Source organism: Bos mutus, unplaced genomic scaffold (assembly GCF_027580195.1).
Source record: "Bos mutus isolate GX-2022 unplaced genomic scaffold, NWIPB_WYAK_1.1 CTG227, whole genome shotgun sequence".
Taxonomy (NCBI): Eukaryota; Metazoa; Chordata; class Mammalia; order Artiodactyla; family Bovidae; genus Bos; species Bos mutus.
In genome coordinates, this window is record NW_027219731.1 from 86,026 (window position 1) to 107,355 (window position 21,330).

A 21,330-nucleotide genomic window follows, 5' to 3' on the forward strand; every position below is an offset into this window, starting at 1 on the left:
ACCAGGCCTCCCTGTCCATCACCAACTCCCGGAGTTCACTCAAACTCACGTCCATTGAGTTGGTGATGCCATCCAGCCATCTCATCCTCTGTCGTCCCCTTCTCCTCCTGCCCCCAATCCCTCCCAGCATCAGGGTCTTTTCCAATGAGTCAACTCTTCGCATGAGGTGGCCAAAGTACTGGAGTTTCAGCTTTAGCATTCTTCCAAAGAACACCCAGGGCTGATCTCCTTTAGAATGGACTGGTTGGATCTCCTTGCAGTCCAAGGGACTCTCAGGAGTCTTCTCCAACACCACAGTTCAAAAGCATCAATTCTTCGGAAGCCACATAGTGTGGCCAAAAAAAAAAAATCACCTTATGTCTATGCAAGGATAGAACAATATCTATATATATATACTATTTTTTCAAGACTTTTTCTATATTTCTAGGGGACACAGTTTATCTGTAAGTTTTTCAAATTGTTGCAAATCTCCAAAATTTTTCCAATATATTTAATTGAAAAAAATCTGCATATAAGTGGACCTGTGTAGTTCAAACCTGTGTTGTTCAAGGGTCAACTATATTTCCCCTTTGTAGTTCACCCCTTGCCACACTCTGGCCCCTAGTAATCATTGATATATTTTTGGTCTCTATAGTTTTGCCTTTCCCATGTTATAGAAATGAAATCATATAGTATGCTTAGATGGTGAAGAATCTGCCTGCAATGCAGGAGACCTGGGTTCAATCCCCAGGTCGGGAAGATCTCATGGAGAAGGGAATGGCAACCCACTCCAGTACTCTTGCCTGAAGAATCCCGTGGACAGAGGAACCTCATAGGCTACAGTCCATGGGGTCACCAAGAGTCGGATACGACTGAGCGACTAACACTACTACTACTATATAGTATGTGGCTTTTTGGGTCTGGCTACTTTCACTTAGCATAATACATTTGAGGTTCACCCATGTTTTTGCATGTATCATTAGTTCTTTCATTTTTATTGTTGAGTTGGATTACATTGTGTGTATTACAGTTTATTCCTTCACAGGTTGAATAACATTTGAGTTATTTACATATTTTGGTGATTACAAATATAGCTGCTTTGTAAATGTTCATGTACAGGATTTGGGATTTACATAAGTTTTCATTTCACTTGGGTAAATATACCTGTGAGTTGGATTGCAGATACTATGGAAGTATATACTTAACTTCATAAGGAACTGCAAAACTGTTTTCCAAAGTGTCTGTGCCACTTTGCATTTCTATCTATGATAAATGAGACTTTGTTTATTCCACAGCATCACCAGCACTTGCCATTGTCATGTTTTTTCCCATTCTAATATGTATGTAGTGGTAGCTCATTGTGGTTTTGATTTGGTTTCCTCATGGCTAATGATGTTGAGCATCTTGGTATGTGCTTATTTGCCATTTAACTTTGATAAAGTATGTCTCTTTGCTTTTTAAGTTTTGAGAGTTCTAGTTCTTATGTATTCTCAATACAACTTCTTTGTCAGATATACAATTTGTAAATATTTTCTCCCATTCTATGGGTTTTTATTCTTTTAACAGTGTCTTGAGTTTTGGTGTCACATCAGAGAAATACTTGGCAAATCTAAGGTTAAAAAGATTTTCTCCTATATTTTGTTCTAAAAATTTTGTAGGTTTAGATTTTACATTTAGGTTTGTGATCCATTTTGAGTTAATTTTTATATATGTTGGAGGTATGGTTGAAGTTTTTTTTTTTTTTTGCATATGGATAGTCAGTTGTTCCAATACCATTTATTGAAATTGGAACTCCCATTTTCCATTGAAGTGTCTTTGCACTTGTCAAAAATAATTTTAAGTATAAAGGTATAAAATACATTTAATTATAACATACATGAAGTATGGTTTATAAGTGTACAGCTTGATGAATTATGACAAAGTGAACACCCTGTGGAGCCACTCCTGGAAACAAGGTCAAGATTAGGACATAATCAGGACCTCCAAATCCCCCTTCATGCCCTCTTCCAATCAATACCAGCCCCAAAGGAAACCACTGTCCTAACTTTTAACAGCATGGATTAGGCCTGCCTGTTCTCTTCCTGCATATAAACAGAATTATGCAGTATGTGCTCTTCTGTGTTTGGATTCTTTTGCTCATTAGTACATCTGTGACATTCATCTGTGTTGGATATGCAGTTGTAGTTGATTCCTTTTTGTTACCACATAGTATTCCTTTGAAAGATTGTGCCACAATTGGCCCATTATTGCTGAGGGACATTTGGGTTTTCCCCACAACTTAGCATTAGAAATAGTCCTCCTGTGAACATCCTTGTACTTGTTTTCTAGAGTACATGTGCCTGATTTTCTCTAAGGTGTGTACCTAGGAGTAGAATTGCTGGATCATAGTATTTGCAGTCATTGACTTTAGTAAACAATGCAAACTTTTTCCCCAAGCAGTTATACCAGTTTTTATATTCCTGTTAACAGTGTGTGAGAGTTCCCATGTCCACACAGTTTCATGGCATTTTAATCATGTAATTATAATGTTTCTGGTGAGTGCCAAGTAGTGTCTCAGTGGGGCTTAAATTTTCATTTACCTGAGTGCTAATGGGGTTAAGTACATTTTCTTATGTTCACAGAACATATGTCCATATGTTTTTCATTTTAGTATTCACATCTCTTGTCTGTTTTTCTGTGCTGATTGTGTTTCTTTTGATTTGTAGGAGTTATTTTATATGTTCCAGATAAGAACCCTTTATCACTTATGAAAGCTGAAGATAATCTCCCCATCAATACTTACCTTTTTATTGCTGTATTTTTTTCTAACAGTACTGTATATTCTTTTTTGAAAATTTTTGGTATGCATTTTAAAATTGTTATTTCTTTTTGGCTGTGCTGGCTCTTTGTTGCTTCCCACGGGCTTTCTCTAGTTGCCGTGCATGGGCTTCTCGTTGTGGTAGCTTCTCTTGCTGCAGAGCATGGACTCTAGGTATGCAGGCTTCAGTAGTTGTAGCAGGTGGACTCTAGTTGTGATGCACAGGCTTAGTTGCCCTGTGGCATGTGGAATCTTCCTGGACAAGGGATTGAACTATATGGATCTTTGTTGGCAAAATGATGCCTATGCTTTCTAATACACTGTCTAGGTTTGTCATAGCTTTTGTTCCAAAGAGCAAGCTTCTTTTAGTTTCGTGGCTACCGTCACCGTCTGCAGTGATTTTGGAGGCCAAGAAAATAAAATCTGTTACTGTTTCCAACTTTTTCCTCCATCTATTTGCCATGAAATGATAGGACTGGATGCCATGATCTTCATTTATTGAACATTGAGTTTTAAGCCAGCTTTTTCACTCTGCTCTTTCACCCTCATCAAGAGGCTCTTTATTTTTAGTTCCTCTTCTCTTACTGCTGTATTTTTAATCTTGTAACGTATATCTTTTCCTTTATGAGTAGTGCTGTTCATGTCTTTGTTTTTGATTTTCCCTACCCTAAGCTTACAAAAACATTTTCCTATAGTATTCTCCAGATACTTCATTGTGTTACCTCTCATATTAGATTTACAATTTACCTGTAGCTGATTTTTGTGTATGGTGAGAGTTAGGGGTTAAATGTAATTTTTTTTGGTCCAGTAACCCATCTATATTTATTTGAAAATATCATCCTCTCCTCACTATTTTGAAGTTTCAACTTTATCATTACTCAGGTGTCCCTACACATTTGGATTATCTTTTTAGTTCTACTGGACTACTTGTCCATCCTAATACCACATTGTCTTAAATATTCTATTATTTAGTATAATAGTTTCTCAACCATGACTTGTGATTTTTCCCTCCACCAAGTAGGTCAATAACTTGACAGACATCCTGTATTGTCATCATCATGAACTGGGAACCCAAACAGAAGTTCCCTTATATTTATCCCATCCTTATCATTCAGTGGTCAGCATTTTCAAATAAAAGAATATACAGTTACAGGGACTCATGACATTTGAGGATGTGGCTGTGGATTTTACCCAGGAGGAGTGGCAGTACCTGAACCCTCCACAGAGGACCCTGTACAGAGACGTGATGCTGGAGACCTACAGCAACCTGGTCTCTGTAGGTAAGAATGGCTTCCTAAGGTAATTTTGCTATTTATGATTACTCTGTCCAACAAGAATGCCATTTCCTTTCTCAAGTTGGAAACTTGTTAGGCCTCTGAACTATAGAAGAGTTTGACATTAAATTCCAAGGATCAGAGTTCCTTTCCCCTCTTTGCTTTCCTGACAAGGTGTTTGGGAACTCAAAATCCAGGTGAATTGGTTTGACTACCATTGTGTCAAGTAATACATCCCTTGTACTGCCCCACACTCCACCTTCCTTTTTCTCAGAATTTCTGAAGACCAAGGAGGTATGACTTTCATTTCTCATTAGCAGGGCATCGTGTTACCAAACCAGATCTTATCCTCAAATTGGAGGTGGAAGAGAAATGCCTGCCAGAAGGAAAAATTCCAATTTGGAGCTTTCCAGGTAAGTGGCATTGACCTGGCTATGGGGGCAGGAGATCCCAGCTTGTCAGTCAGAGGTGCTGCTGCTGCTGCTACTGCTACTGCTAAGTCGCTTCAGTCGTGTCTGACTCTTAGCGACCCCATGGACTGCAGCCTACCAGGCTCTGCCGTCCATGGGATTTTCCAGGCAAGAGTATTGGAGTGGGGTGCCATTGCCTTCTCCAGAAGTCAGGGGTGAGGGTCTGTGAAATGACTTTCAGGAATATCTCAGGGATGGTTTATGGAGGACAGGGATATCAACACCTAAGACTAACACCTTCTCCCCTGTTCTACACCCACCAGGCCACTCTCCTTAAGTTGGTGCTCACCCATAAGTTTCTGCACAGTCCCATTTCCCTGTAATACAGGTGTCTTATAAGTGCCAGCCCCCTGGCCCCAAGCCCTGCCTCTTCTGTTGTTCTCATTTCCCACTGCTCATCAGAAGCCAGGCCCACATTAGTCACAGGCCTAGGCACTAGTGGTCTAATTCTGGATTGGATTACCTGATTCTATCCAGTTTAGATGTTCCTATCAGATTCGGTCTCCTAAAGCATCTTGATTCTCTTTTAAAATATCTTTATTAAGATATAATACACATACAACAAAATTCATGCTTTTGAAGTGAAACTCAAAAACTCAGTGATTTTTAGTATGTTCACAGAATATTCTATCTAACCCCACTGTCTACTTCTAGAACATTATTATCACCCCTCAAAGAAACTCCTAACCCTTATCAGTCACCCTCCAATCCCCCAGCCCCCATCCCCTGGCAAGCACTAATCTACTTTCTATCTCTAGTTTTGCCTATTCTGGACATTTCATATAAATAGAACCATACAAAATGTGGAATTTTATGTCCAGTTTCTTTCATTTGTATGTTTCAAGGTTCATTTATATTGTAGTATGTGTCATCCCTTTTTATGGTGGAATGATATTTAATTGTATGGATATTCCACATTTTGTTTATCCATTCATCTGTTGATGGGCATTTAGGTTATTTTCACTTTTTCTGTTTTAAATATAATGCTGTTATGAATATTCATGCAGAAGTTTTGAAATGTACATTTTCATTTTTTGTGAGTACATACATAGTAGAATTGTTAGACTGTGTGCTAACTATTTAACATTTTGTGGAACTGCCAAACTCTGAACATCCTGTTCCTCAAAAATTTTTTACCCAGTGGTTTTAATGTTCACTGATGATTCTTGCCTGAATCAATTACAGTATGTCCCCTACATATGAACAGGTTCCTTTCTGAGAGTGCATTTGTAAGTCCAATTTGTTCATAAGTCCAACAAAGTTAGCCTCGGTACCCAACTAACACAATCAGCTATATGGTACTACTCTGACTTACGTGAATGGACATGTGAATGCACATTTGCATCTTTTGAAAGTTCGAGACTTGAAGGTTCATATGTAGGGTGCTTACTGTATTACTAAGATGGTTGGAAAAACTATGCATTTTCTATCATTTGTTCTAAATTTGTAAGTTGGCACTTTTAAGGACTTTCCTTCTTTGTTGATTAGCTGGAATACTTCCATAAAGAGGGATTGCCCTCCATCTGTTACAGTTGACCCTTGAACAACATGGGTTTGAAGCGTGCAGTTCCACTTTTATGCCTTTTTCAATGCTAATAATACCGTGCTAGACAATCTATGGTTGATTGAATCCACAGATATGGGACCACAGACTTGGAGGAGGAACTGCCTGTATGGAGGGCCAATAAGTTACAATTGGATTTTCAACTGTGCAGAGGGTCAGTGCCCCCAACCCCTGTGTTGTTCAAGGGTCAATTGTATTTGATTATATATGAGTTACATATATTTTTCCATTTATTTACCAGTTTTCAAAATGAGTTGGTTTTGTTGCATCATTCAAAGGTGCCTAATACGTCTTTTTTGAGTATCATTTATGGACTTATGGATTTAAGCACTTTTATGTTTTCATCCATTGCCTTATTATAAATCAAACTGCTCCATCTCTGGCCAGTGGATTTCCCTTTAAGTTGGGTCCTGAGTCTTTGGTAGCTTTCTTGCTTTCTGTTACAAGATATTCCAGGCTCATATTATGTATTTCCTGTACCTGCCCTGCAGCCATTTCTCCAAGGAGCTTTGGTTCTTTTTAGTGGTAATGTTTCATGACCACAGTTGGGATGGTAGGGAATTGTTTTCTAGGCTTTTTATTAAATTGACATAGCTAGGAACTATGTAAAAGATTTTTTAAGAGAAAATACATCATGTATTCAAATGTATATTTCCAAATCAAATTCTGGGCTTAAATTTTTTTTAATTTATTAATTTTACATCTGATGGTAGTATTGTTAGTATTATTCTGAGACTGCTGAATGTGTACAATGGGTTGATTCAATTGAGCTCATCATGTTGGTGCCATTGAGAATCAAGAATTTTTAGCATGGTTGTTAGGAAATACAGAATGAGTTGATACTTATTACTATTAGGTAATCCTTTTATTTTCAGTTTTGCTTTATAATTATATAAAATATTTGTAAAATATTTACTTGATTCCAAAATCAAATCTAGAAAACAATGTATATTCAAAGAAGTCCAGCCTCTTTCCCTCTCCATCCTACTCTTTCCTTTCCTTATCCCATAGGTAACCATTTATTAAAATTTAAAAGTTTATCCTACTGTTTTTTACAGAATGAGCCTATATTATTTTAAATATATACTTTATACTTGTTTCCTCCATGGAAAAATGGTAGTCTACTGTGCATATTTTTATTCGTCTTTTTTCATTTAATTCAAGAATATATTAAATATCCTGAGACAGTCCTTATTTCTTTTTATAGTATAATAATTCTTAATCATAATAGTAGTAGCTATTATTATAGTAGTAGTTTTTCTAGTAAACATTTGAAGTGCTATGCATGCCCTATTGTAATTAATTTAATCCTATAGACATACAATAGGTGGATACTTTTACAATTCCTGTTTTCCAGATGTGAAAGTAAGATACAAATAGATTAGCTAATATGCCTAAGGTCACAGAACATGTAAAAGTCTGATCCAGGATTTGATCCTGGGCTAGAGAAATTACAGCCCTAGCCACATGTGCTGTGTTGCTTCTTAACACCTAAGGAGGTCCAGATTCAGCAGATCCTTGGTGGAGCTTGGGTCCCATCAAATGTATTTTGTAAAAACTTTTCTTTGTGATGTTCACACCCAGTTAAGGACTAGTGCTTTACTATAGAAAGAAAGGAAGTCATAGGAAGAGAAGCCACAGCTGCATGATCCATTTTAAAATCCAGTATTACTCTTAAATGTTGCTGTTAAATCTAAGTGGTAATATGAGTAGTTACTGTACTCTTCTTTCAACTCTTTTGTATGTTTGAAATTTTTCATATAAAATTTTAGGAAAAGGTGAGAAGAAAATTAAACTACAAAAAATAAAAATTCAATATATATGCAAAAAGTATTTACTGACCAAGACACCATTGATTTTAAAACACACCACTGAGAAAGAAAATTTGCTACCAATTAATGACATGTCATTGATTGTAAGGTGAATCTGGATTTAGTGGTATTAAAATGTGGAGTAATATGCATCTTGTAATTGATGATATATTAAAAGCAAGGCTTTGTGCTTTCAACTGTCTAAATGAGTGGCACAGATAACTGACTACTTTAGATGTTAATGAAAGTTAAAGTTATATAAGAAGATCAGAGTAAACTTTTTTTGAAAAGACTAAACTGCTTCTTGAAATTTATCTAGATTATGAATATAGCAAAACATGCAGGACTGGGCTATGTGGGTGATGAAACATGAAGAAGGATTTGGATTAATAATAGATGTAGTTTTTAGTGGAAATAGTATAGGCAAAAGTAGAAGTTGGTATTGAAGAACTGTGAATGCCAACTTGGATGAATGCAAAGATCATTAGGATGAATGCAAAAATCCAAATTCAGCAAAGATCATTAGGTTTCTTTGTTTTTGTAAGGTTAATTCTGGATCTTTCTCTCACATTTTATTGAAAATGTGGATTTCAGGATTGTTGGAAGATTTGAGTCCATGAGTCGCAGTGTTCATTTCTATCTAGGTGGAAGTAATATATCAGGAGGAGAAGGCAATGGCAACCCACTCCAGTACTCTTGCCTGGAAACTCCCATGGACAGAGGAGCCTGGTAGGCTGCAGTCCATGGGGTCACTAAGAGTCGGATACAACTGAGCAACTTCATTTTCACTTTTCCCTTCATGCATTGGAGAAGGGAATGGCAACCCACTCCAGTGTTCTTGCCTGGAGAATCCCAGGGACAGGGGAGCCTGGTGGGCTGCTGTCTGTGGGGTTGCAGAGTCGGACACGACTGAAGCGACTTAACAGCAACAGCAATAGTATATCAGGAATAGTTAAAAGAGTTCATATGATAAATGAAGAAAAAGGGTGATAAGGTCCCCAGAGTGATATAAAAGTAGAAGTAAAAAAGACTGAAGTGTTAGGATAAGACTGTTCTTGGTAACAAAAAGGCTAGCAAGTGGGAGTTAAGTAAAAGAACAGGATTTGATGGTCAAGATTCTTTCTCCAGGAACTCTGATAAAATGACATATCAGTATTAGCTTTCATGTGGCAAAACATTTCTAAAGAAGGTCCGTTCCATAATGTCAAAGTATAAAGGTGGTTTATTGTACTTCTTTCTAGAAGAAGCCTGCCAGGTTGATGAACAGATTGAGAGACAGCATCAGGATGACCAAGATAAATATTTGATGCAAGTTGGATTCCCTGACAAGAAAACAATTACAAGTAAGAGTGGCCTTGACTATAATGAACTTGGAAACATACTTTATCTGAGTACAAATCTTTTTGCTTCAATACAAAGGCCCCAGAAATATGAATCATTTGGATATAATATGGTTGATAATTTAGACTTATATAGTAGAAGTTCTGTGGGAAAGAAATATGATAATGAATGTGCAAAATTATTCTTCCATACTGAGTATGAGAAAACAACTCCCAGAGTGAAACCTTATGGATATAAAGAGTGTGGGAAGACCCTCAGGCAAAAGAAGGGTCTTAGTCTACATCAGAGAATTAAAAATGGAGAGAAACCCTTTGAATGTACTGCCTGTAGGAAAACTTTCAGCAAGAAGTCACACCTCATTGTACATTGGAGAACTCATACAGGAGAGAAACCCTTTGGATGTACAGAATGTGGAAAAGCTTTTAGCCAAAAATCTCAGCTCATTATACACCTGAGAACTCATACAGGAGAGCGACCCTTTGAGTGTCCAGAATGTGGAAAAGCTTTCAGAGAAAAATCTACTGTCATTATACATTACAGGACTCATACAGGAGAGAAACCTTATGAATGTAATGAATGTGGAAAAGCCTTCACTCAGAAGTCAAACCTCATTGTCCATCAGAAAACCCACACAGGAGAAAAAACTTATGAATGCACCAAATGTGGGGAATCTTTCATACAGAAGCTTGATCTAATTATACATCATAGTACTCATACAGGAAAGAAACCCCATGAATGTAATGAGTGTAAGAAAACTTTCAGTGATAAGTCAACTCTCATTATACATCAGCGAACTCATACGGGAGAGAAACCTCATAAATGTATGGAATGTGGGAAGTCTTTCAACGAGAAGTCAACCCTCATTGTGCATCAGCGAACTCATACAGGGGAGAAACCCTATGAATGTGATGTGTGTGGGAAAACCTTCACCCAAAAGTCAAACCTTGGTGTACATCAAAGAACTCATTCAGGAGAGAAACCCTTTGAATGTAATGAATGTGAGAAAGCGTTCTCTCAGAAATCCTATCTCATGCTACACCAGAGAGGTCATACAGGAGAGAAGCCCTATGAATGCAATGAATGTGAAAAAGCATTTTCCCAGAAATCTTATCTCATTATACATCAAAGAACACATACAGAAGAAAAACCCTATAAATGCAATGAATGTGGCAAAGCCTTCAGAGAAAAGTCGAAGCTCATTATACATCAGCGAATTCATACAGGAGAGAAACCCTATGAATGTCCTGTATGTTGGAAAGCTTTCAGCCAGAAGTCACAGCTCATAATACATCAGCGAACACACACAGGAGAGAAACCCTATGCATGCACTGAGTGTGGCAAAGCCTTCAGAGAAAAATCAACATTCACTGTTCATCAGAGAACTCATACTGGAGAGAAACCCTATAAGTGTGCAGAATGTGGGAAAGCCTTTACTCAAAAATCAAATCTTATTGTACATCAGAGAACGCATACAGGAAAGAAAGCCCATGGGAAAGGCCATTCTTGGAAGTCCAAGCTCATTGCACATTAGAAAGTTGATGGTGCATTTGTGTTCACTGAAGGACATTTTTGTCCATTTAATTAAACATTTAAAAAGTATATTCTGACTTCTGGTTTAAATATAAGGAGTAAAGTCATTCTTTTTTTTTTTTTTTTTCTTTTCATCTCAGTCTTCACCCAGAAGCTACAAGGAGAAAAGGAAGGACTTTGTATCTGACAAAATTAGGAAATAGCTGAAAACAGATGAGAGGGCTGCCAGAGGCAGAGGAAATCAAGCACCAGTGCAAGGAGATTTCAAAGGCTAGAGAGGAGTGGTCAAGGCTGCAGATGTGAGATAGCACTGGTAAGGACTCTTAGCCAAGTTTTAGGCTATTCCCTAAGTGCAAGACCATATAGATACGTAACAGCGGTAACAGAGCATGGGCAGGTGGGACGTTTCCTCAACCCATATGGAAGTCTCAGGAGAGACAGGGAGGGGCCTCAACAAGGAAGTACTCAGACAAGCCATATTTGCAGAAAGTAGTCTATACTTGTGAGAGGAGCAGTTGGTAGGGGTTGGGGAAAGAGAAGGGAGTGTTCTTGTGAAGAACCCAACAGCTGCCCCTCTTTACTGTCTCTGGAGAAGTCTGAAAGAACTACCAAATGGGAAAAAAAATTCCAGTTGGAAAAGCTCTGATCTGCCTAGAACATGGCCCCTTTTCTTCCCCTACATGAACTTCCAGCAAACAGCAAGTCCAGGAAAACTTACTCAAGGAGGAATGATTCCAAAGAATCAAAACCAAAAATACACATGGCTTTTGAGCCAGCAGTTCCACTTCTAGGACTGTATATACTCATGCATGTACCAAAAGATGGACATATAGAGGTATTCAGTGATGTACTGTTTGTGAAAACAAAAGGTTAGAAGCTTTCCACATGGCTCCTGAAACCCTGACATGTTCATACAGCAACCTTTCAGGTAGACAAAAAAGAATAGATCAAGAAAACTTGGACACCATTTGTATAGTGATGTGGGATGATATCCAACATACATTATTGGGTGAGAAAAGCAAGGTGCAGGATAGTGAGAATACTATGCTGCCATTTGTATATAAAAAGAATAAATGGTAAATACATAATTGAGTGTATATGCATAAACTATCTCTGGAAAGATACGCAAGAAGCTGGGAACCCTGATTACCTCTGGGAAAGGGATGGGGAAGTGGGTGGCTTGAGGGAAAGAATTGGGAGTGAGACAACTTTTGAAAATTACACTATGTGGATGTATTACCTTCTCAAAAAATAACTTTTAAACAACATGTTTTGTTCTGTTACTGTTCAAAGGAAGTCAGATTCCAAATACAGGATTTCATAACATTTAAATATAGATATGCTGAAGGTGGAGCTTAGGGCTTCCCAGGTGGCTCAGTGATAAAGAATCTACCTGCCAGTGCAGGAGACACAGGTTTGATCCCTGGGTTGGGAAGATCCCCTGGAGTAGGAAGTGGCAACCCACTCCAGTATTCTTGCCTGGAAAATCCCATGGACAGAGGAACCTGGTGGGCTGCAGTCCCTGGGGTTTCAGAGAGTTGGACACAACTGAGCACGTACATACAAAACAGACTCACAGACACAGAGAACAGACTTGGGGTTGCCAAGGAGAAGAGGGAGGGGAGGGATGGACTGGGAGTTTGGGGTTAGTAGATGCAAACTTAAATTTAGCATGGATAAACAACAAGGTCCAACTTCATAGCACAGGGAACTATATTCAATATCCTGTAATAAACCATGACTGAAAAGAATATGAAAAAGAATATGTAGCACTTAGCTATGCAGAAATTAACACAACATTGTAAATCAATTATACTTCAATAAAATTAAAAAACAGAAGGAACTTCATCCTCCTACTGATAGAAAAATAGTCTTGGGGTTTTCTGGCCCATCAAAGGTCACCCTTAAGTGGGATGGGGAGGGGTGGTCAGGTCTTGCTGCTTGAGGTTGATTTTGGACTCCTGCTTCCTGGAGCCCAGGTGGCAATCTGATGTGATGGGCTGTGTAGGTAATCAGAGGTGAGTGAGGCAGGGACCCAGAGGCAAAGGAGTGGGGATGAACAGCAGAATGTGGATAAATGGAATGGAATTGGAGGAAAGATGATGAAGGGCTGAGTATGGGAATGGGTCGATGAGGGGCAGAGTGGGGGTGAACAGGGCAGGGCAGAGAAATGGAAGTATGCAATAGAGTGAGTTACTGGAGAAGAAACAGTTGAATGTAAGCAATGCCAGGGAGAATGGGAGTGAATAGTTTGAGCAGACAGAGGGTGGATATTGGAAATGTGGACCAAGTGGAGTAAATTGGGAATAATATGAGGCACAGTGGGTGTGACAGTGGTGAATGGGGCAGAGTGAAAGGCAGTCAGGCTCATGGCAAAATGGGGCTGAGTGTTTAGTAAGTGCATAGAGGAAGAGTGTGGGTGGGCAACGTGTGGCAGACCACCAGACCAGGCGAGTGCCAGGTGGTATGTGTGGTGAGTGAGGGGGATCTGTGGAGTTGGGCTGTAGGGTCTCAGTCTCAGTGATGCAGAAGCTCGTGTTGATGAGAACTGAGGGGAAGAAGTGGGAGGTGGTCTCAGAAGCTTCCCCAGGCCCCCCACTGGTGACCACAGGTATATCGGATGGGAGCAGCCTATGATCAGGACACACAGCTCAATGAACAGTTCCTCCATGTCAACGACATGCAGAGAGGGCAAGGCCCTCTGACAAGTGTATCCCTGACACCTTCCCCAAATCGACTTGATATTCACATTCCTATATTTCAGTAACTCTTGTTTCTTCAATAGATTTCATCTATTCTCTTTAATGCATCCTACAAGCTATTAACTTACTTGCTGACTATATTTAACACATCTTAGGAATTCTGCCTGCGTCTCAAAAGCTGCTTGCTTAGTCATCACCTGTACTTCACACATCTGCTCATATTTCAAGCTCCTAGTGTACTTACTACCTATGCTTAACACTTCTTAGGAGATTCCTCCATCACATTTGTTTTCTTGTCCTTCAGACGTAATGAAGCAATAGAGAAAATCAAATTCTTTGAAAAGATTAATAAAATGAGAAACCCTGGGCTGATCAAGGGAGGAAAAAAAAAGGAAAACATAAATTTTCAAATCAGAAATGATATAGTGGATATCACTACAGATTTAATTAATATAAACATCAAGGAATTATGAAAAAACTCTGACAGTAAAGTTGATAATGTAATTAATAAAGGAGAAAAATATAATGACCTCTATAGATGTAGAGAAAGGATCTCATAAAACTCAACACCCTTTCCAAATATAAATTAACAAACTAGGACTAGAAGAGAACTTACCTTAAGTCTGATAAAGGGTGCATTAAAAGAAATCGCAAAGACTTAATGGTGATATGGTAAAAACTTGTCTTGAGACAAGATACCTGCTATGCCCACTCCTATTCAACAATGTACTGGAGGCCTTGGGCAGTGAAATAAAGCAAGAAAAAGGAGTAATGACTGGAAAGGAATAAATAAAACTCTCAGTGTCTGCAGGTGACATGTACACACAGAAAATCCCAAAGGACCTACGGATACATTCTGAATAAGTGAATTTAGCACACTTGCTAAATATAAGCTGAAATTACAGAAAGTGTTTATCTTTGTACTGGCAGCAAACAACTAGAAAACTGACACCACAGTTTCAATTTTGGGGAACAGAGAGAAACAAGCAATCGGGCCATATAATGGAAGTCCTTGAAAGTTTAAATTTGGATGGGGTGGAATCTGACTAAAACACAGGGAGAAAAACACCTTGAGGTTTCTCACAAGGGTGAGAGAAGTAGAAATGAAAGTCACAAAGGTAAGGACAGCTCTTTAAGTGTCTGTGTAAGGAAAGGAATTGATGACAACTGGAGAGAGGGAAAGTAAAAATTTTGGCCAGGGAAGGGGAGAATGATCGAGAAAAGTTCATTTCAGCCTGAGGAGGCAAGGATAACATCCTGAGGACATGGCAGGCAGGCAGTGTTCTTTTTTATTTTTATATGTTGATTTTATATTATTTTTAAAATTTTGGTTGCACTGGGTCTTTGCTGCAGCACATGTGCTCCAGAGCACACAGGCTACATAGTTGTGGCATGAAGGCTTAGTTGCCCCACAGCGTGGTACTGCTGCTGCTAAGTCACTTCAGTCGTGTCCGACTCTGTGCGACCCCATAGACAGCAACCCACTAGGCTCCTCTGTCCCTGGGATTCTCCAGGCAAGAACACTGGAGTGGGTTGCCATTTCCTTCTACAATGCCTGAAAGTGAAAAGTAAAAGTGAAGTCGCTCAGTCATGTCCGACTCTTAGCTACCCCATGGACTGCAGTCTACCAGGCTCCTCCGTCCATGGGATTTTCCAGGCAAGAGTACTGGAGTGGGGTGCCAGTGCCTTCTCCGGCCCCACAGCATGAGAGATCTTAATTCCCCAACCAGGGACTGAACCTGAGTCTCCTGCTTTGGAAGATGGACTCTTAACCACTGGACCAGCAGGGAAGTCCCAGGGTTCTTTCTCAAAGCTAAGCAAAGAGTAGGGGAAGATTCATGGAGAGGTCCTTTAATCTAAAGAACTCCTGTCCATGTCCTACCTCTTTTCCTTTGAGGAATACTGTTGGCATGTCTGTGGCACGTCAAAGGAACCTTTTCCTCACTAGCAAAGGAACCTCTTCCTCACTAGCAAAGGAACCTCTTCCTCACTAGCTGGAATCTTCCATCCACCATCCATTATCCCCAATCTTTCTAGTTCTCATTCACCTATGCAATTTTAGATTTTTCTTTGTGCTCTTCTTTCCCAAACATGAAGATTAAGTCTGGTTTGGTAACTTGATACCCTGATAAGAGGACATGATTCAGGATTTAAGGCACCTGCCTGGGCTTGGGGCCCTCTGAAGACTGAGGAAGGGCCAGTTTCAGTGGCTACACAACAAAGCTGCTCAATTTTATCTTGGCAAAGGCTGCGCATTTCCCTTGAAATGTGAGAAAACAAATACCCACTCCAGGGTCTAAAAGGGATGAGAACATTTCACTCCTGAATATGTTTAGCACTTCAGAGGTAATAAGATCCCACATATCTTTTCCTCATCATCCAAGGATGATGTTGCTTCACAAACCAGCCCCTGTATACAGAGGGTGGCCAGGGGAAGTGCTGGGTATCTTGGCAGGGGTCCCCAGTCTGGCATATAGGGCTATAGGCCCTACTGGTTGGTCATTCAAATTTACTGAAGCCTGGGGCAGTACTTTGTTCTACACAGTCAAAGTGGTTTTACCTTTGGTTAACAATTTAATCTGCTGCTTTAACATTGCATGCTGTCTACCAGCCCTGTTATAGAGGAGATGAAATCTCCATTCAGTGTCATGATCTTTTGCCCAGTCTTTCACATTGTGACCTTTGAAATGAGACACCTGATCACTGTCTAGTCGATGACGGTATTTATTTGGTACTCACTCAGTTTCTCTTAATCCCTTAATGGTGGCAGCCTGGTTTGTGCAGTGACAGGAAAGCTTGGGTTAGGCCAGACGCAGTGTCCACACAAACCAAGGCATTTTAGAACCCTTTCTCAGAGGGAGGGAGTCTATTATCAACTTGCCAATCCCTCACCACTTGGGAACTCCAGTGGATGGCCCCAGACCCCTTTGACAGCTGCCTTGGACATTGCATAGAACACACAGGACATGCTGTTACTGCATTAACCAAGTCACTGCATTTCAAGGGCAATCCAGCATCTTTGGCAATATAGCATTCCACCTGGATGCTATGGTAATGGCTTTTCCTGTGCACTCAATCAGTTGTATCTACTGAAGGGTCAGTTACTAGGTCACATACCTGAGCTAGGGAATCAGCTTCCTGATTGCCAAGGAGTGTCAGTGCCTTGCGAGCTGGGATCTGGAAGACAGTAAACATGGACTCAGGCTCTTGCAGGTGAGCCCAAATGTCTTCATATATCCTGACTCCACAAGGGCTTATTCATGATTATCTACCCCTCAGCTTTTCATTGTTCAAGTCATAGAGTTAACCCCTTTAGAACAGCCCAATTGTCAATGCAAAGGACTAATGGCCAGGCATCATGAGTGATCACCAGCTGAACTGCTCTGAGTTCAGCCCACTGAACACTTCCCAAGGAGCATATGATTTAGTCTGGGGCAAGGCCAAGGAATCTATTTTTACTATACTCAACTGTATTGCCCTCTTATCACCAGCAAATTAAACCAATATCATGTGTGTTAATATCCACTTAATGACACCAATCGTAAAATACATAACTAATGGGAATTTGCTGTATGACTCGGGGAACTCAAACAGGGGCTCTGTGACAATCTAGAAGGGTGGGATGGGGAGGGAGGGGACATGGGTGATTCTTGTTGATGTTTGACAGAAAACAAAATTCTGTAAAGCAATTATCCTTCAATTTAAAAAATTTAAAAAGTATAATTCATGTATCTTTTTGAAAAATAAATTTTTTCTCTGGAAAAAAAATCTTATTTCTTGTTTCCAGGCAACTGTATATTAGGCATCAGCTTGAATTTCCCCCACTCCCACTTTATAAGCTGCAGGGGTTACCACAGGAATAGGGATGAGGACATCTGGAGGATCTACATACTCTACGTGGCCTAGTAGCACCTGCAATCTAAGGAGAGTGGGCTGACTGACAGGGTGCTTCTTTGCTGTGAATAGGCATGCCACTTAGTCAAAGTAGGGGTGTTAAGCCATGACAGAGGTGGGTCAATGGAACATACTCTCAATCCACTCCTGGATAGGAAGGGGAGTTTTTCTCATGATGCTGTTACTTTGTAAGAGGCTCTACCTGGAGAAACGCTGTGCATGCTGCTAGGAGCTGTTGTTCTATGGGGGTATGTTGGATTTCTGCTCCCTTCCAGAGCTGGAAACAGAATCCTAGGGGTACTCTCTCTTTTTGTTGTCTCTGCCATGGTGCCCAACCCATCCTTTCCAGAGCCCCAGACACATCTAATTCAAATGGTAGCCCTGTTTGGGAGATGCATCAAGCTTTAGTCTGCTTCAATAATATTTTTGGCTCTTAAAGGCAGTTTGCTGCTCTCATCCCCAGTTCCACGTGGACTTGCCTCCACAGATCATGCTAGCTACCACTCTCCATCACTGCAAATGAGCTTTCCACAGAGTCCCTCTTATACTAACCACTCTAGGATCACTGGTTTTGGGGGCAGTAGAAACAGTATACATTTGGGACATCACATAACAATGAAAAGACCAGAGAGATCTATGTCCACATAAATTAAACTAGCCATCCATGAACTGGAACTCTTGACTGAATCTTACCATAGTTTAGGAGCCATGGTGTTAGATAACCACATAGCCCTAAATTACTTATTGGTTGCTTGTCTGAGGATGAGGGTGGGGTCCTGCATACTTGCCAATACATCTCTCTACATATGAGTAGATAACACCAAGTTTTACTGAAAGTCAGGGATATACACCATAGAGGTCATATCACTCTACTGACTAAACAGATTGAACAAATAAAAATCTTCTTTCCTGATCGATTCTCTTGGGTTTCCCTACTAAATTGGCAGACTGGCTTTGAAGGGGCTTTGAAATCTCAGTTTGTGTCTTTATAGAATTCTGGGTCTTGAGGATGCTTTGCACTGACTCCAAACTCATGTGTTAAGAAATAACATACAGGGGCTTTCCTGGTGGTTGAGAATCCACCTGCCAATGCAGAGGACACTGGTTCAATCCCTGGTCTGGGAAGTTCCCACATGCCACAGAGCAACCAAAGCCCCATGCACCACAACTACTAAGCCAGTTCTAGGGCCCATGAACCACAATTACTGAGCCCCTGTGCTGTAACTACTGAAGTCCACATGCCTACAGCCTGTGTTCTACAACAAGAGAAGCCACTGCAACGAGAAGCCTGTATACTGCAACAAAGACCCAGCACAACCATAAATAAATAAATCTTAAGAAAAAAAACTAACATACAACTCAGGTTGCAAAACAACATGGGACCGGGGGATGAGCTGTTACATACATGAGACAAAGACGGCCCAAGTATACTAGCCCTATATTGTTTACTTTTTCACAGCAGGCCAATACCCTTAGCTGAAAAGTTGCTGGTGCCAAACTCAAATTTTTACACGTGCATTTGTTTTAAATATAGCTCCAATAAGCAGACTTTTAGCCATTTAGAGCCTGCCTGCTTTGTATACTCCTCAAAATTACAGACAACATTAGGTAGCCATTTGAAAAGATAAATTCTAGGTCTATAAAAGATCCCAAAGCACTTGTGCTCCTTAGGGCGCTTACACAGAGACTTTCTACCTTGACATATAAGTCCCCTCTTAGACACCCCTCACACTGGAGTTTCCTTGTCCTTCTCCCCTTCTGATTGGCGTGGTTCCTGGATGTCAGGAAGCATTTACCAGGAGGCTTCCTGTGTGCTGTTTTGGATCTGTCATGAATCCTTTGTTCCTTATTAATTCCTGAATATTCAGGAATTAAGTGGAGTGGCAAACCGCTCCTGGGGCTGAGGAATACATGCATTTCCTTCGTTAGTTTTTCCATACAGTGATAAGTAACTATTTACAACCCTCTTCCTTTTTATGAACCATACAGTAAAAGTGATTATTTACAACCCTCTCTCTTTGATATGGATTGCCTTATGTTTCCTTGATAATTTGTAAGTCTGAACTTTTGATCTTTATCTTTGCTGAACAATGCTACCTTGTAAGACAGTATATATACCCACATTATGTTGAATTAAACATCCTTGTTCCATCAGAGCTTGGGTCCCTGTGTCTTTCTTTCTTTCCCTCTCTCTCTCTCTCTGGCTAATTCTCTGGAGTGTAGGAACCTGTTGTGCTCACTCTCCTGCCCAGGCTTCTAAGACCCTCTCGAGAAGGCACACTGTGCCATCACCCCTCAAGAGGGCACCTGGTGCCTTTGTGAGCGACGCAAGCCCTGTGCCAAGAGCTTTATTGGGTTCTGCGTAAACCAGGGGATATCAGCCTCTCTCTCTCTTTTACTTTCTTATTGTCAACTCTGGACCACCAGGTTCCGGTCCATTAAAGGACCTCAACACCTGGAAGGTCTTCAGCTATGAGGACATCCTCTTGCCTGTATTCTTTCAAAGCATTATTTTAAAGCTGTTGTGTGCTTCTACCACTTTGTGGCCAGATTTTTTCCCTTGACCAAAAAAACTATATTTTGTTCTGAGGCATTGCTAATTAACAAACAATGTTGGAATAGTTTTAGGCGAACAGCAAAGGGACTCAGCCATACATAAACATGTATCCATTCTCCCCCGAACTCCCCTCTCATCCAGGCTGCCATGTAACATTGAACATAGTTCCATGTAGGTCCTTGTTGGTTATCCATTTTAAATACAGCAGTGTGTACATGTCCATCCCAAACTCCCTAACTATCGCTCTGCTTGACCTCCCCTGGCAACCATAAGGTTGTTTTCTAAGTCTGTGAATCTGTTTCTGTTTTGTAAATAAGTTCAACTGTATCACTTTTTAGATTCCATATATAAGGGATGTCATTTTCTCCTTCTCTAACTTCACTCAGTGTGACAGTCTCTGGGTCCATCCATGTTGCTGCAAATGACATTACTTCATTCTTTTTAATGGCTGAGTAACATTCTATTGTATGTATGTACCACATCTTTATCCATTCCTCTGCCAATGGACATTTAGACTGTGTCCATGTCTTGGCTACTGTTAACAGTGCTACTATTAACACTGGGGTGCATGTATCCTTTCAGATCATGTTTTTCTCCAGATACATGCCCAGCAGTGGGACTGCAGGGTCGTATGGCAACCCTATTTTTAGTTTTTAAGGAACCTCCACACTGTTTTCCATAGTGGCTGTACCAATTTACATTCCCACCAACAGTGTATGATGGTTCCCTTCTCTCCACACTCTCTCCATCATTTATTGTTTGTAGATTTTTGGATGATAGCCATTTTGACTGGTGTGAGGTGATATCTTATTGTAGTTTTGACTTGCATTTATTTAATAATTAGCAATGTTGAACATCTTTTCATGTGCCTCTTGGCCATCTATATGTCTTCTTTGGAGAAATGTCTATTTAGGTCTTCTGCCCATTTTTTGATTGGGTTGTTTTGATGCTGTTATGTATCATGGACTATTTGTAAATTTTGTCAGTTAGATATTTTCAAATATTTACTCCTAGTCTGTAGATAGATTTTGTTTATTATTTCTTTTCCTCTGCAAAAGCTTTTGAGTTTAAGTAGGTCCTAATTGTTTATTTTTGCTTTTATATAATTTATTCTGGGAGATAGATTGAAAAGATATTGCTGTGATTTATGTCAGAGAGTGTTCTGCCTATGTTTTCCTCTAGAAGTTTTATAGTGTCAAAAAAAGACATGATTATTAATGCAACGTGTGATCCTAGATTAGATCCAGGACCAGAATTGGTGAAAACAAATGAGATAACATATGTTACTGATGTTAAATTTCCTGATTTAAAATAACTACTGCATTGTTTTCATGGTTGTTATGGACTGACTGTTTATGTCCCTCAACAAATTCATATGTTGAAGCTGTAACCCCATGGTGTGGTTGTGTTT

At 39.9% G+C, this 21,330-nt stretch overlaps 2 protein-coding genes across 10 annotated transcripts in view; one reads left to right on the forward strand and one right to left on the reverse strand.

Annotated features, from left to right (window-relative positions):
* Nucleotides 1-20,738, forward strand: part of ZNF182 (zinc finger protein 182) — a 33,196-nt gene extending 12,458 nt beyond the window's left edge. For 2 of the 9 annotated variants that reach the window (XM_070366877.1, XM_070366878.1), the window contains exons 4-6: nt 3,972-4,056; nt 4,368-4,463; nt 9,137-20,738. In XM_070366877.1, the coding sequence (XP_070222978.1) occupies nt 3,972-4,056; nt 4,368-4,463; nt 9,137-10,767 (1,812 nt within the window). In that variant the 3' untranslated portion in view covers nt 10,768-20,738. Of the gene's footprint in view, nt 1-3,923; nt 4,057-4,367; nt 4,464-9,136 lie in introns of all 9 variants that reach the window. The other 7 variants (XM_070366870.1, XM_070366871.1, XM_070366875.1 and 4 more) reach the window with 6 other exon arrangements.
* The window catches only part of LOC102279819 (protein SSX3), a gene marked incomplete at its 3' end in the record, with an annotated part of 173,840 nt that overhangs the window by 86,009 nt on the left and 66,501 nt on the right, over nt 1-21,330 (reverse strand). The window contains exon 6 of the mRNA XM_070366869.1: nt 16,586-16,645. Coding sequence (XP_070222970.1) covers nt 16,586-16,645 — 60 coding nt within the window. The remainder of the gene's footprint in view (nt 1-16,585; nt 16,646-21,330) is intronic.